Source organism: Mytilus californianus, unplaced genomic scaffold, assembly GCF_021869535.1.
Source record: "Mytilus californianus isolate M0D057914Y unplaced genomic scaffold, xbMytCali1.0.p SCAF_12, whole genome shotgun sequence".
Classification (NCBI taxonomy): Eukaryota; Metazoa; Mollusca; class Bivalvia; order Mytilida; family Mytilidae; genus Mytilus; species Mytilus californianus.
This window is the reverse complement of record NW_026262604.1, coordinates 43,876,639-43,894,275: the sequence shown is the minus strand read 5'-3', so window position 1 is coordinate 43,894,275 and position 17,637 is coordinate 43,876,639. Positions and strand designations below refer to the sequence as shown.

The 17,637-nt window shown below is 32.2% G+C and overlaps 1 protein-coding gene across 1 annotated transcript; it reads right to left on the bottom strand.

Annotated features, from left to right (window-relative positions):
• Positions 1-1,131: 1,131 nt before the first annotated feature.
• Positions 1,132-15,210, bottom strand: LOC127722446 (organic cation transporter protein-like). The gene is made up of 10 exons (XM_052229307.1): positions 15,068-15,210; positions 12,311-12,557; positions 10,636-10,739; positions 9,424-9,578; positions 8,092-8,260; positions 7,185-7,397; positions 5,601-5,827; positions 4,514-4,695; positions 3,960-4,111; positions 1,132-1,248 (listed from the first exon to the last, which is right to left on the bottom strand). Exons 1-10 carry the CDS (start codon positions 15,208-15,210, stop codon positions 1,185-1,187), a joined length of 1,656 nt encoding a protein of 551 aa, XP_052085267.1. The 3' UTR covers positions 1,132-1,184.
• Positions 15,211-17,637: the final 2,427 nt, after the last annotated feature.

The following is a 17,637-nucleotide window of genomic DNA, read 5'->3' as shown; positions in this document are numbered from 1 at the left end:
ACACTGGTATTTAATAAAGCTTGATGTATTAAGGGAGCTACCATTTGATTTTTATGGGGGGGGGGGGGGGGGGGGGGGGGGGGGGGGGGGGGGGGCTAGGATGAAATTTGAAAAAAATAGGCAGGGACAGGAGTTTTGAGTAAAAAAAAAGGCAGGATGAGACACTTGCAAAAAAAAAAAGGAGGCAGGATGACAATTTAGGTAAAAAAAAGTCAGGGATAAACTTTAAAAAAAAGGCAGGACCGAATAGAGGGGAAAAATAAAAAGGGCAGGACAGAGATTACAACTAAAAAAAAATGCAGGACAAAATTTTTCATCCTAGCCCCCCCCCCCCCCATAAAAATCAAATGGTAGCTCCCTAAATTACAAAACAATGCTTATTTCATTCAACATCAACGTTTAACTGCTGTGACGTATTGAAGTAACAGGTATGTGTGCACTCCTGTAAGATTATTTAAAGTAGATTAACCGTATACCACCATCTAAGATTGTAAAGTAGCAGTACACAAACGCTCTCGTTGTTTGCTTAAATCTGCAAATTTTGGGGACAGATTGACAACTAATGTGTCAGACTGTTTATTTAAATAAAAATAAATAAGTGTTTCATTGCATTATTCAGACTGTTTTAAAAAATACCAAATATTTGTTTTTTTGCGAATTAATTTTCAACTTAGCCATTTATGGGCGATAACTCTAATAGTAAACTTTTTAAAAGGAATGTTAAAGAATTTCCATTCTAAACTTGTAGCAAGAAAACATAGTGGTGACAACTTTTTTCTTTTTAATTTCTCAAAGCATATTAAAATACCTATCTTCTCATATATTTTTTTTCAAAATGCTATCTCATAGATTTCTTTTTATGAACAAAAAGTGTTTTTTCATGAATAATCTATGCAAAATAGAGCAATTTGCACTACTTGTAGCTTGAAAAAAAGCACGGTGATCCATACTTTTTATTATATTTTTGAAAAAAGCATGTAAAAATCTACATTTTGGCAATGTATAAGAAAATTCTATCTGAGGAAATATATGTCGATGATACACCTTAAAGCGGAGTAGCTTTAATTTCATGTAATTTTTATTTTTTTTTATACCCTTCACTAAACAAATCTGTGAACACCAACGACCAAAAGATATAAACCTCTTTAATATGACGTATAGGCTGACTACATGTACGTGTACATTTACTGTGTCATAGTATCTTCTGTTTTCACTATAATTTCTTCTTGAATCTTCTTGTTTGACTCCCTGAAAAAAAATCCATTGAAAAAAATACAGATACAAAAATTAAATTTCAGTGCTAAGAAGTTAACGTCCCCTTTCTGACCGGAAGACGTGCACAGCTACATTAAGATCGTTTTGAGACAGTGGATGAGAAAAGAGTAGATAATTCAATTGACAACGACTTTACTTCTTAACAATACATATTGATTAGGAAATGACAGATACTCCATCGTTCTCTTGTATATTAGTGCTTGGTCTCAGAAATATATCGTTGATAAAAGCCGTTAAAGTAGTTTAAACATGTCTTTGTGGAATATAAGGATAGACGTTTGGTCAGTGCAAGATTATAACAACACCCTACTATAACCATATACAAAATAAAAAACACACACGCATTAAAAAAAATGTATAAATCAGTTAGTGTTATAAGTGTCCGGGAATGAAATACCAAAAACAACATAATATTTTTTTCATTTGATGTGCAATACTGTGGGTTTTGGTAGGGTTCATGTTACCAAGTCTTTATTTCTATATGTTGTGTTTATGTATACTGTTCTTTGTCTTTTGGGTCGTTCGTCGTATTTTTGACATGGTGTTTTCAGTATGCTATCGACTTATGAGTTTGGATATCCCTCTGGTATTTTCCATCTCTCTTTTAAAAAAAAATCATCAGCGGTGGTCGAAATCATATAAATTGTATATAGTATGGGAAATTGTTACAGGTGATAAAAGAAAATCTTTTCTTTGTCAAAAGAAACCATATTTGGTAAATTATACTAATTATACTGATTCTCATGCAGTATACGACGAATCGCCTGTCACTGAAACTATGTTACGTTCACTAGTATTAAGCCAAACAAAGGGTAATTAAGGATATTATCACATATTTGTTACGAAAACCTTTGATTTTGCATATGCAATAACCGCAGATTTACCCTAATCATATTTCTACCTGGGGCAAATAACCGGTTATTGTGCCCTGTTATGACGTTATTGTTGTTAGAAACACTTATGACGTCACGCCAGGGCACACTATTTGGTTAATTGCCCCGGGCAGGAATATGACTTGAATGCTACAAATATGTGATAACGTTCCTCCTAACAACAATGACGGATGAGAAACGTCGACAAAAATGACAGCGGAATTTGTTAAAGAAATAAAGAACACTAATACTAAATTTGACATAATAATATTCAAGAGCTACAGTTTTGAACGGTTTGGAAGCTTCTTTAGAAAGATGTTTTTCAGTGGCGGACCTTGCCAGAAGGAATGATAAAATTTTTCTACTTTTTTAAGCATTTGTATAATTTGTGATAAAGAGATTAAAGCATGTCCTTTTGCATTTGGGCCCTGGTATCAGCCCTCGACCCATATGAGTCATCGGCTAGCGCCTTTGGCTCATATTGGAATTCGGGATGATACCAGGGCCGATATGGAAAAGGACATGCTATAATTTATAATTTAGCTCCGATCAACTGGCAGAAACATATTTTGATATATTCAATCATGATGTAGTTGTCTTATTGTGTGTGAAAGAGTAAAAAGTTACTTTCGGTTTTATGCTTTGCAAATAAAAAAGACCTGTCTCAGAAATCAGTTCGGGTTGTTTAAACATTTCAACCCTGTATACTAGTGTGATTCACCATCCTCCAATTAGCAAATACGGCAATACAAGCATAATGTAGAATGTAAACCGTTAGTCTATAACACTATGGAGAAGATACCAAGGGAGAAATAAAAAATCACGTGTTCATTAAACAGACATAACTATGGCCAATAAGAAAAATTACAAATAGACAAATACGCCACTATGAGGAAAAGATTTAGCAACTCAAACCCCACCAAAACCCGATGTTGAACTCAGGTGCATCAGAACGGTTAGCAATTTCTGCTCCACAAGTGGCTCCCGTCGCATAAATCGTGCAATAGTACTAGTTGATAAATCAGGGCTTGCAACTCTCTCAGTTGACCTATGATTGGCTGTTATGCTAAGCCTCATCTTGGTTTTGCCGCGTGTTTATAGTTTTATTTCCTGAGTACCTGCTGAAGGCTACTGTGGATTTATTCATTTTCATGGCTACCAGTTTTCGTGATTAAGCAAAACTGTTTTTTTCGTGGATACTTTATTTCGTTGTCTTAATACTGTGCTTCTTTTCACATTCAAATTCAAATTCGTGTTTTTCCTATACCCAAGAAATCCATGAAAATTGGTATCCCACGAATGATAATAGAAACAAGTATTTAATTTAAATATATTTAAAAAATATGGTAATAAATGTTTTCACTGAAATAAATACTGGCAGAATTCATTATAATGCATTATAAATGTCATGATATGTCTTCTGCTCACACATGTTTAAAAGCACTGGAAAGCTATTACACTATAAAACATTATCGTTTTATAGAGAAATAACTAGTTACAGAACCTTTGGAGTTGTACATTTTACAAACAAATATGTTACGCTAATATATTGATGTCGAATCTCCACTTTCACAATGTTTTGGTTAAAAAGAACTCAACCTCATATTTTTAACCATATTCCAATACTAAATATTTTAACAAAATGACTTTGTGATGATATATAAACAATTTTTTCTTTCATTTTTCTTAAAAAAAAAGCTTCAGACTTGCAAATCGTTAGTCTTATATATCTTTATTAAGAAAAGTCACCGCCATTGCCTCCAGATACATCCCTCATGTTTTACATGTCATGGTTTTATTACTCGAACTTACTTTCCAAAATTCTTTCCGTCTTCTATGCTTTCTGGCAGATGTTGATTTAGTGTTTCCGGAAGAAGTAACGTCATACCTGCAGCTATTAAACATGAACCTCCAAATATAACTAGTGGTATAGCTGTTCCCGTGGTACCTCCTATAAGGTCAGCCTGAATAATGTAAATTTGCCGGGTTGTGAATAAATAAAGATTAGTGTATTGCTTTTTAATATCGACTCGGTCATGATCTTGAGACTTCTAGATCCACATGTTCTCGTCCGGAATATGCTTTAAATTTTCCACTGAACATTCAACATTAATCCATCATTATTATTAAATGCACACAATATTTGCTACTGGACCTAATGAAAATAACAATTACTCAATTGATACGAACGATTTAAAATCAAAACTGGAAGAATTGATTGAATCTTTCTTTGTAATCGCAATTCATGCAAAATGTGGTATATTTATATAAAAAATACAGCTTTCAATTCTTCAATAAATTTTCAAAACGAAGCATTCGATTACATAGTACAGTCAAGCAAAAAAAAGATGATATGCAATACATACAGTATCGGCTATAAAAGGTGAGATCATTCCTCCAACACGTGCCCAGCACGAGCTTAATCCCATTCCTGTGTTACGTATGGCAGTAGGAAATACCTCAGCGGAAATGACGTATATTGTTGCAAAAGCTGCAGTTGAAAACAATTTTCCCGCCAAAGCTAATGCTGTTGTCAATGATTGCAGTTCTGAAAGAAATTTGTTTTTGATATTTTGAAATGTTCGTAATGTTAAATAGCAACAAATATTGCATATAATACACAAATGTGTTTATAACACTAACGGTACCAATTTCACTGCACCAGATGCATATTTTGATAACCAATGTCTTCTCAGTGATTTACGAGATCAAAATATTTAAAAATCCTAAATCTAGTTTAAACTTTGAAGAGTTCATAAAAAAATGACAAGAAGCTAAGTCAATCCCAGATAATAAATCAGAGACATGACGAAGGAAATACATTCCTTAATCTAAAATGATATCAAATATTCTGTATCTCTCCATACCTCAGTACTGGCCACCTGACTGTGTGAAAATATTTTAAACATTTAAATATTTTGGACACGTTAAATAGTAACCTTTCTATCAAACTGCTACTTTTATACATCAATTAGAGGCGGGATATGCGGAAGATATCAAAAGAATATTTTAACTCATAAGTCGCAGCAAACTGACAACTTAGCATGGTACGAAAAATGACGAAAAGACAAACTAGAGTTTACAAAACACAACATAGAAACCCTAATTATGACTGAACAGCACGAACCCAATCAAACCTCGGGGGTATCCTCGTGTGCTCCAGAAGGTCAAACTGAACTTGTTTCACATGTGGCAACCGTCGTGTTGTCCATATAAGTACAGGTTCGATTATTAATCTTATTTGATGATATCAAATTGGTCGAAAAGAAGACAGGAAGGTGCTTTTTTTGTAGCGGAGAAGAAATATTTACCGTATACATTTTATTGAGTAAACAAACATCCTCCTGTCAACCTCAGTTAGAGCTAATAATAAATATTAATATGAACCATAACATTTTTCGTTTAGATTTGATACTGTTATATAATATTCCCTATTATATAATTGTCATTTACCTTTCCCGCCATAATTAACTGTGAATATTGTACTGAGGCAGGAAAAACCACCAATAGTCATATAGATAATGTAACTCTTTTTTCTTCCTATTTTGTCTATCATGAAAATAGGTAATGCACATCCTGGGAATTCCATTAGAGTGGCCAACAGAAAATTGATGTAGTAATTTCCATACAATATTCCAGTATTGAGAGACAAACCAAAAAATACCATGCTGACTACCATCCTTTAAAGAAAATTATGCATAAACAGAAACAAAACTTAATTTACATAAACTTTGGTTTAATAAGAAATACAACAAATGTAATAATGTACGAGAGACACAGATTAGAAGAAAGCAATCATATATCAACATGATAAAAGACTTTTGCGTGTAGAATTTTTTATATTCTATTGTTTAAAATCTGTTTATGAAACATGAATTAACACGAAATGGTACCTTATAAATAAGAGGAAAGGAAGGTTGTTTTGAAATATATAACATTCTATGATAACATTACAGCTTTCTGTGAAAATATTAAAAATCAGAAGTAAAGACGAATGTAAGCCAACTGTATATTCAGAAATTATAGCGTGCATTTATTATTGCGATATTTGAAGAATGAATTCAATAACATTTCAGTAAAATTATATTTGATTAGGTTTTTTTTTTTAATTTTTAGTCATACCATTTAACGTTACATATATATATATGTTAGCAAGTTCACCAATTTAGTTCAATCAAGATATTCTGCTGCAAGATGACAAAACATGCTTCCTGTTTAAATTGTTTTACGCTAGTCATTTTGGGGCCCTTTATAGCTTACTGTTCGGTGTGAACCAAGGCTCCGTGTTCAAGGCCGTACTTTGACCTATAATTGTTAACTTTTTATACATTTTGACTTGCATGGAGAGTTGTCTCATTGGCACTCATACCACATCTTCTTATTTATATCAAATGGATATTTTTTTTATAACTTTGGACAAGTTATACTGATGTTTATTTTGGAAATAATCTGAAAGTTGACCTCTAGATTTGGGAATATTGTTTGTTTAACATTATTGAACAGACACCTGTCCATTGTTGAAGGTAACATTATTGAACAGACACCTGTCCATTGCTGAAGGTAACATTATTGAACAGACACCTGTCCATTGTTGAAGGTAACATTATTGAACAGACACCTGTCCATTGTTGAAGACTGTATGTTGACGATCTATAGATGCATTTTGATTGTAGTTTCATTGACATATAAGTGGGTCTAGATGATGGGTTCTTTCAATTCTGTATTCTTTAGACCATTATTCTCTATTCTTTATATTTTAGCACCTCATTATTCTCTATTCTTTATTTCTTTGGTTCATTTTTCTCTATTCCTTATATTTTTTGCCCATTATTCTTTATACTGTAAACCCCAATCCACACACTCATTGAAGACTGTATGTTGACATCTAGATGAATTTTGATTGTAATTTCATTGAAATATAAACCACATCCGTTTTTTTTCATATCAACAAGAATAGTTTTGAATAGAACATAAAAAGAGCCGAATGTAAACAAAATAAGAAATAAAAATATGCATGTTCATTTCAACATATCTTACCAATTATAAAATATCACAACAGTACGACAACCCAAAGTTTTATTCGAGAACAGGAGCCACGGTTTTCCTGCTTCTTTCTTTTCTAATGATATTTCTTCCATATGTTTTTCTGAAAATTCTGTCCTGTTTATGACAGCAGCATGCTTTAGAAGAGCTGTTGCCTCCTTTTTTCTACCTTTTCCACATAACCATCTTGGAGATTCGGGTATAAACCTATCAAAGATAAATAAAAATGTACTGCATGGTTCGAGATATCACGATAATTAGTTTATTCCATCTTTCATTTACATGTACTAAAATTTTTGGAGACCTAAATCTACACAATTAACAACTACACAGTGAGAATATCGCAGTTATGAATTATGTAAAATAAAATTAACGTGTTTGTGTCCTTGAAAGTTATTAATTATCTGGTTTTACAAACATTTGTATAATTTATCAGGTATGTTCAGGTAGTTTTATTTTGTATCTTATATTTTAAAATGGTATGCTGAATAAGAAGTAGAAATTCATTTTATTATGTAAAGGAACAGAAAGAAAATCAGAATATTTCAACAATTCGTACGATTTAAAGCTGCAAGCATCTCGAAAGTTATTGCAGAAAAAAATACGATTATCAATGTCACAATCAAAAGAGTAGAGTGCTCTAACATTGACCAAAAAAATTGATCGGGAAATGGTACGAATTTACTTACGTCTATACGACAGATGCATAACTCTGTTGTCATAGCAACAATATGGTTGCCCCTATGACGATTAAACCGGATAGGATTACTGCGCATATGACTTAGACTGAAAACAGAAAGTTAACGATTTTGTAATAAATCGTATGTTGATTTCCATATTGACTTTTTGAGTACATGTATTACGAAGACTTCGTTCTCTATTTGAAAAAAAACCAACATACCAACATAGAGCAAGGAAGACACCAACAGGGGCCGCAAATGCAATAATGATCCAGTTCCATTGTCTAACGTAATACGAAACCAGGATAAATATCAGAGTCCCTACTGTTCCAAGAAAGCCCATCATTAGTCCAGCAAACGTTCTTTTAGAAGGTCCAACCCATTCCATAGCTGTTAAAGAAAACCTTTCCAGTGTTATAATTAATTTTTTTTGGTAGATAAAAAAAAAACTCAAACATCGTAAATGAATTTTCAATTTGGCAATCAAGTGAAAGAAAAACTCGAGGGAATTGCATGAATTCCCTCCGAAGCAAGACTGGTTGCATCGACAGGGTAAGCATATTTGGCTATGTGCATAAAAGGAGATGTGGAGTATGCACCAATGAGATAGCAACCCAACGACAAAAGTAACCAAAAAGGCGTCTTAAGGTGGTACCAAACACCTTGCATGACTAAAATTAATTTGGCTCGCTTAATTTTCATAAAATATTGACAAAATATTTACTTTGACCCTTTGACAACAATATAAAAATTTCAAAAAACTTGAACCACACACTTCATCGGAAAAAAATCATTGGATATATAGCAGTTTGACAAACACTAATTTTGATCATTGAGAAGCTTAATATTTCCAAAACAATAGAATGTGATTAAAACGTTCAGCTGATTTATACAGAGTTATCTCCCTGTAGTGTTATGTACCACCTTAATTATTGCTTTATTGTTGATGCTTACCCCACATTTCGTATTCATGTTACGAACTTGCTATATATCATAATTATAATGTATCATTAAGTTAAAAAGTTTTAACTTTTCAGTATTAGTTTATTATTTTTAATTGTACTATAACCAAAGTTGCAACCCCCTCACGCAAAATGTACCTGATATCTTGTTATATGTACTGATATACCGTAAATATTAAACATTCAAATTGAGGAGCGGAATAAGTTAAAAGAGGTTGATTTAGGGTAAAAACATAACTCTTTAAAATTACTGGCATGTTTGTGTCAAGCATTTCCATAAATATATTCCAAGCTTTTAAGTTGCAAAGATTAATTTACTTCCATTTACGAACTATTAAAGTACAAACGCGTAGCCTGATTCAAAGAGTTATCTCCCTGAACCTAGATCTATCCCATTAATGAGGGTCTTGATGGGGCTTATAGAAAAGAAAATAATTGACCAAATCTAGAGAAAAAATGATAAAAAAAAATAAAGAATAGAGAATCATGGGGTGCTTAAATATAAAGAATAGAGAAAAATTACCTAAACATTAAAGGACAGAAAAATGAAAAACTCCCATCCAGACCCTTCTTACTGTTTGGTAGACTTACCAATAACATAAACTGTGATAAAAATTCCAACAGAAGACATTCCATTACAAAATCGTAGAATGACAAACATAAGGTAGTTAACAGACCATGCTAAAGTCATCCCAGACACAAACATAAATATCACAGACATCACTAACGTTTTCTTCCTGCCTAAACTGACAAAAACAAAAAATAAACAAAATGGATGCAGATAAGAAATATGTACTTTTCACCGTTCTTTATCTTTTCATTCGGGGAAAACTCAATGATAATAATGTATTTGCCTTATGTTGGCAAGCTTCTTATTGTTTGTTTTGATTATTTTCAAATGTTTTGATTTTTATGGCGATGGTGTCGTGTCTGTGGATTGTTTTTTAAATTCGTTTTATTTGTATAGATTGCCTGGACTCTGGACTGTTTGCAGCTAATTATGCAGACTGTGGTTTGTTGTTTGGACCATTTATTGATCTCTACATATTAGTTCTGATTTGTTGTCTAGTTTGGTTGCTGTTACGTTTACGTATACCCCGAATTCCGTTCTAATGTTAAGAGGTCATTAATTTAACATAAATCTAAGTTTTAAATTTTTTAATTAGTTTTTTACCTGAAGCAAATCTTGACCTTATAAGGTCTGTCTAAAATATAAGCGCTTTTTAACTTTCTGGTTATGACTGTTCCTGGTGAAAGATGTCGTTTGTATAGAAGCTAATGTACTATGTGTTTACTAGAGCAAAATACAGACCGTTGTTGGCGTCGAATTGTGCGTCATTGTTTTTTGTGTAATTTTTTGTCTCTAAACTAACAGATAACTTGGTAGCTTGGTGAAATAATTTTTTTTGTAAAGACTTCAAATGTTTATTGGTCAAAAAGTAAACGCCAATAATTTTCCAGTAAGCGGCATATTCGTGGTGAAAAAAAAATTAAGTTTAGAAAAGGAAAATGTTCAAAGAAAATATACAAGATCGCAAATGTAACTAAACTTTGAATTGACAAAAATATGTCCAACCATCAAATCAATAAACGTGTTGGGGATTGGTGCAGCCTGTTGCATGGTTCGGTAATTAGTTTCAATCTTGTTACTTAGTATCCTTTTTTATGTATTATTGTAAAGTTTATCACGAATTCAGGATATTAAATCCCACTAGGAAAGGTATTCACGGTGTTAGTGATTTTAAAAAAGAAAAGAAATAGAAGTTGGTTAAAATCTTGAGTGTTTAGTAATAGTTTACTTACGTATCAGAAATAACTCCAAACATAATAGATCCTAACAGAATTCCACCAAAGAAAATTGTTTTTGACAAGGCAACTTTGTATTTGTTATCACATACTAAATTTTCCTAGAATAATATAATACAAGGTGTCAGGAGTTATTAAAGGTATTGTTAGTTTATTTTGATACATGTAAGATGATAAGGCATATTCTATTCAGAATCAGCAACTCATTTATTCTATAAGTTAAAATCAAAACATAAGAGAAAAAGTTAAGTTTAACATATGGGTGTGAGATATGGGGATTCGAAAATTTAGATATTCTTGAGAGAGTTCATTTGCGTTTTTGCAAGCATATATTACGGTTAAAATATTCAACCCCCAATTGTATGATCTATGGGGTATTGGGAAGATACCCTATTTCAGTTACCGTCAAGTCACGTATGATTAGTTTCTGGTGTCGCTTACAAGAAGGAAAAGAGAGCAAAATATCATGTTTATTATATAAGCTGTTATATGTAAATCTCAATAACTATGGTTATGATAGTAAATGGTTATCATATATAAAGAAAATTTTTGATGACTGTGGAATGTCAAATATATGGCAAAGTCACAACTTATTTCAGAAACGTTGGGTCGTATTAAGTGTTCAGCAAAGATTAAGAGATCAGTTCATTCAAGAATGGTCAACAGAAATGAACAATTCGCCCAAGGGGCTGTGTTATAGATTGTACAAAAATGTTTTTAAATTTGAGCACTATTTATCAGTACTACCATTTAATTTATTAATAACCTTATGTAAATTTAGATGTGGGAATAACCGTTTGCCCATTGAGACGGGAAGGTGGCGCAACATTCCAAGATCTGAAAGATTGTGTCACCTTTGCGACTCAGCTGACATTGGTGATGAATACCATTATATCATGTCATGTAATTTTTTGAAAGATGAGAGAAGCAAATACTTACCACAATAGTGTAATAAAAATATAAATGTTATTAAATTCAAACAAGTATGTTCAACCCAAAATATTGATGAGCTTGAGAAACTTTGTAGATTTATTAAATCTATTTCTGTGAAAGTCTATCCTCCTGGTTAAAAACAACTATATGTTTATTTATCTTTTGTGTAAATATTTATCACATTAATTTGTATTTCACACATGCTATATTTAATATTTGTTATTATTGTAATATTTTCTCTGTAACTATGTATTTGGTTTATGAGAATAAAGATCATTCATTCATGTCATATTTTTATCATTACTTAATATTTACCCTTATGAATTTTCATTAATTTAGTCTTTCTTTTTAATCAGACGATTAATTCAAGTCTTGCCATTATGATTAATCGGTATGGTATGGCATTTCATAACAGACATTATGTAGCCAGTCTTTTTTTCAACTTATCGGTATGTTTTTGACCACCCGCAAAACTTCTTCCACTTTTTTTGAAAGTTGGAGTATTAGACCTACTGATTATAAGGTTGATCGATATAATAATTTGAAAAGGACCACACATAAACAGACAACCACAAGATTCCTTAATAAGAATAGGCAAACACAAATGATAATTTACTGTCTTGAGGCTAACCGCGCAATCTATATATCTGCATGTCAAAAGTCAGGAATGTTATCCTTTGGCTATATTGGAATTTTTGCTTAAATTAAATATTTAAATAAGGTTAATAAAAAATCTTACTTTCATAACGAATGTGTTATTAAACACTTGTTTACTGTAAACCCACGATCTACATTTCGATATGGTAGCATTGATTGGATGACTATAGTTATCAAATACTGTGTCTGATTGGTTAATGTTGTACACGTGACACTGTTCATACACCTGGTTGTCGTTTGTTGATGGTGGAATGAATTCATCAACAAGTCGTTGATGTTCGGGTCCTTGGATCGCATAGGTATCGTTTTCGAAGCCGGGAATTCTACATCTAAGAATAAAGATAGAAATATGTTTTACAATTATTTATTAAGGTTATTTTAGCAGCAGCTACAGTGACCGTGACTCTATTGAAATTCTATAATAACTTGTCCAGTACTTGTTTGTAATACAGTGAAGATGAGTACCATTCCGTATTTTATATCAATTTAAAAATATGGAGATTTACAAATGAAGTATAATAATTATCCACCACAGTTCAAATGACGTCATTTTAAACAACTGTAGGTCTCCGTTTGGCCTTCAACAATATATAAAGCTCCAGAGATGACAAAATGTCGACCTCAGAACGGTTTGACTGTCTTTATATATACTGACATTCCAGTTCTCGCTACTTTGGGCATTCCAAATAAAGTTTAACTGTGATTTTTTTAACACAGCATTTGGTATGGTTTGAATATGACTATTAGAGAACCCAAAACTTGTGAATTTACCATTAAATTATGCAGGTTCTAAATTTACCACACACTACAGATAATTTGCAGTATTTATTTCTTCATGAAGTTAGTAACCGTTTGATCTTGTTTCACAACTTTGCAGCCTGTGTCCTTAAATAAAGTTGCTATACGGTTTACGTTTTGCTGCTTGTAGAAGGCCGTACGGCTATTTGTTTTAGTAGTACGGCTATTTGTTACAGTAGTACAGCTATTTGTGACAGTAGTACGGCTATTTGTTACAGTAGTACGGCTATTTGTTACAGTAGTACGGCTATTTGTGACAGTAGTACGGCTATTTGTTACAGTAGTACAGCTATTTGTTACAGTAGTACAGCTATTTTTTATAGTAGTTATCACAATGCCATCCTGATTTGCAACGCTACCACATCTGTCTATTGTTTATTGAATATTGTTGCAGTAACTATATGTGTATTTAATCTTTTTTTTGGTTTCATAGTTGTGTTCAAGTTGGGTTACATTCTAACCGACTTATAATTATAAAGAGCCTTTCTTATTTTCCAAACTGTTTTAAAAACAATGTTAACAAGTTATGTTTGACCTCAAAGTTAACATTTTAAAATTATGCGAGGGGTAATAAGATCGTACTTATATCCTTGTACGACCGCCTGTTGATGTAAAAAGAGATGTTTTTTTTTCTTCTCAATAGCAAGTTGACAACGACAACGTTAGAAAAGATGTAATCAAAAACAGAAATGAATTATATAATTATATAAATACTTGAACAAACAATATGTCTGTTACATGTATACTTACCGCAACTAGGTTTTTCTTGTTTTTGTTGTACAGCACGTTATCAGTTAAAACTGTATTTTATTATCAATTACGTATGAAGAAAAGGAATGGTCTAAATTTCTTGCATTTTATTCGACGTGATGAAATTTGAAAATTAAAAAAAAAACTTTATTTCAGAAGCTAAGGTGTACGTAAACAATGTTTTACGTCTATTGACAAGGACACCATATGTCTACGTCTATTGACAAGCACACCATATGTCTACGTCTATTGACAAGCACACCATATGTCTACGTCTATTGACAAGGACACCATATGTCTACGTCTATTGACAAGGACACCATATGTCTACGTCTATTGACAAGGAACCATATGTCTACGTCTATTGACAAGGACACCATATGTCTACGTCTATTGACAAGGACACCATATGTCTACGTCTATTGACAAGGACACCATATGTCTACGTCTATTGACAAGGACACCATATGTCTACGTCTATTGACAAGGACACCATATGTCTACGTCTATTGACAAGGACACCATATGTCTCTATAATGTCTGTTTTGATTTCCCTCGGATGCCGTCGTACTGTACTTGTTACTATATTGCTTTTATTTCATCAATTTAATGTTCAACTTTAATTCTGTATTCCGCAACTTAACGATTACATTTTCGACACTTTCCTTATGAATTATTTGAGATGTGGTGAAAAGTAAAACAACAAAAAATACCGAACTCCAAGGAAAATTCAAAACGGAAAGTCCCTCATCAAATGGCAAAACCAAAAGCTCAAACACATCAAACGAATGGAAAACAACTGTCATATTCCTGACTTGGTACAGGCATTTCCTTACGTAGAAAATGGTGGATTAAACCTGGTTTTATGACTACCTAAACTTCTCACTTGTATGACAATTGCATAAAATTCCATTATATTGACAACGATGTGTGAAAAAGGGGAAGTCATCTCATTGCGTCTTTTCTAAAATACGCACGAAATGTTGATACATTAAAGCGAGTTCATGTATTATAATAGTCATTGTTTTTTTTTTTTAAATATGGATATATATACGTTTTAGTATGTTGTTAATCAAATACGAAAATTTGGGTCAAATCAATGAACATAAATTCAAAATTTGACACCTCATAATAAATTAAGATAAATTTTTGATTAAAGAGATGATATCATTGTTTAAAACATGTTATCTCAAATCATTGTCAATTAGAACATGATGTTAAGATTGATAGATATCATTAAAATAAATTTAGTTAAGTATGCAGTGTGAATCAAATATAAAGCAATGTTTACCTATGATCAGGAACTCCACTTACAAAAACAGAAAGCGTAATAAACGGTCCTGTAAGAGTCCAGCCAATTAGTAAAAGAATATAATTTCTCTTTTGGTAGGGCCCAAATGCTCCAATTTGTGTTAAAATGTCATCAAATTTCATATTGTGTATTAACTATTTAGCATGATAAATACACCAACACATATAATCTTAATCACACATTTGTTACATTGACCTAATAGTGAAATGTCAATTTTATTTTAATGATAAATAATTACATTTGTGATATAAATAGGAGATATATTGAATGATATCCTAGTATAACAAATAATTTGATTAAACTTAAATTTAAACAGTATGCATTTTTTCCCCTTTATTCTCAAATTTGTATCTGATTAGTAAAGTCCATGTCAATTGATTTGTTGTTGCACTTTGATGAGGGTCTCGAAGGGGGTCCTTCATTTCTGCATTCGTTAATTTTTATGCCATTTTTCTCTATTCTTTATACTTTTTGCCTATTATTCTCCATTCTTTATTTTTTTGGTCCATTTTTCTCTATTCTTTATATTTTTGCTCATTATTCTCTATTCTGTAAACCCCAATCCACACCCTCTATGATCAATATGCTGACAACTGTACACTAAAGCAGCTCTCATTTTATATAAAACAACACATCTAAAATAACCGATTTGTTGAGAAACACATGAAATAATATTAAAACCCAGAATAAATGCCGAAAAAAAATTGTAGATAACAAGCAATAAAGTTTCTAACATTTCATTAAAACAACACCATTCTGTGGCTCCGAGATTGCTTATTTTACTATTCAGGTACATAATTTCTGATGAAAGGGGAGATAATTCTTAGATATAAGAAGATGTGGTACGAGTGCTAATGAAACAACTCTCCTTCCAAGTCACAATTTGTAATAGTCTTACCTAAATTAATGCTAAAAATTATCGTAAAGATTGCAATTGTACACCAAGTCCATTGCAACTTACTTTTTATGTAAAACAATCCATTCTAAGTTTCCATGATTGTTAAATTCTATCTACGGTATGTTGAAGATGTTCATTGAAAATTGGAAATAATGCTATTCTCAAGTAAAACAAATATTTATCAAATATAAATTTTTGTTGCTCAAACTTTTTGTACAAACACAGCTACTGAATTAGTAAAGCTAAAATGGAGATATGGAATGTTCATCAGTTAGACAGCAAGCCAACGACCAGAATAGCCAATAGACATCTATACGTCAAAAAAACTAGTTGACACGGTAGACAGGTGTCCGTCTATAAAATATGTCAGGCTCTATGAAAGTAAAATACATTAATCAGAAATGATTAAAGATCTGCCATTAAACCCATTTCTCCAAAATAACGAAAAACATTAAGAAATGACATACGAAAACTACTGGCGAGGTTTTTCACTTGGGACAGAAACATAACTATATGTGTCGGAACGGCATGAATGGCCCCGCTAGCAAAACAAAGCTTGAATCCCTTTTTTGGACTGGAAATTTTTAAAGTCCAAAGCCCGTAATCTCGGCAAAAATCAGCGGAACGTAACCAAACGTAAACTCGATCTGTAACTCATCATAGTAGACTCACATACTAAAAATCAGCTCAATATGTGAAAGCGTTTAGAAAAAAAGTCCGTATAATTATTGGTTTCGGAATGAATGAATGACGGATAAGGGTAAAACTATATGGCCTCGACTTCAGTCGGTGGGACCATAAAAATGCGCAAAGCGTATATGAAACTACATACAATAAAAAACAGTACAAGAAAATCACTTTAATCTAAAGCAACGGCTTAATAAGGTAACAAAATTGAAAACACGAGATAAATAGCAGATGATTATTAAAGAATGCTCGCAGTTAAAGAATGCAAGCTTAAAATACTTAACCTGCTGATCATAAATCTTAATATAATCGATTGCTGACTTAATCGAAAATTTCTTACAACAACGGTTTAAATAGTCTTGGAACTAAAATATGATCTTGTGAAATGCTCAAATTGAACTACACAGGAAGAAAAGAAACATTTCGGTATTGCCTCAACTATAATAAAATAGCTAATATCAATTATGTATCCAAACAATACGACAGCCGCGGAGTCAGAATAAAACAGACATACCTTCTTTATCCAGCGGTAGTTAATCTTCTAGCCCTATTTCCTCTTGGCCCGCTTCCCAGAACCTATTGTTCTGGACCTTGATATGCATGAACTATTTGCCAGTGGGCCCTTAGCTAACAATTGATCGATCAATTAATATCAAAAAGAAACAGTTATTTATAAATGGTTTTTAATGTTTAGATTTAGACGTTCCTGATGAAGGTAAATCCAGAAAATCGCTTCTGACGCACGAAATGTATAAAGTATTTTTTGAAGTGTTATTTTCATTTATAATGTTTTAATTGGTTTTTAATTGAAAGGTGGTTTTGGGACATCAAGATATTTTTCACTGTGGCGTTAGTTTTACTCCACAACTTGTATATGGATTTGCGTTTCAATGTTATAACCGGCGATGCACTACTTTCATATATTTTATTACTCAAAATACATTATAACATTATTCTCATTCAA

What these genes read in the sequence shown, in the direction of transcription:
- LOC127722446 (XM_052229307.1), bottom strand. Translation starts at nt 15,210, where the DNA reads ATGAAATTTGATGACATTTTAACACAAATTGGAGCATTTGGGCCCTAC. An exon ending in ATAACACATTCGTTATGAAA is followed by an intron (nt 10,740 to 12,310) that starts GTAAGATTTTTT and finishes ATATTATTCTAG; the next exon opens with GAAAATTTAGTATGTGATAA. An exon ending in GTTGTGATATTTTATAATTG is followed by an intron (nt 5,828 to 7,184) that starts GTAAGATATGTT and finishes TTTTCTTTAAAG; the next exon opens with GATGGTAGTCAGCATGGTAT.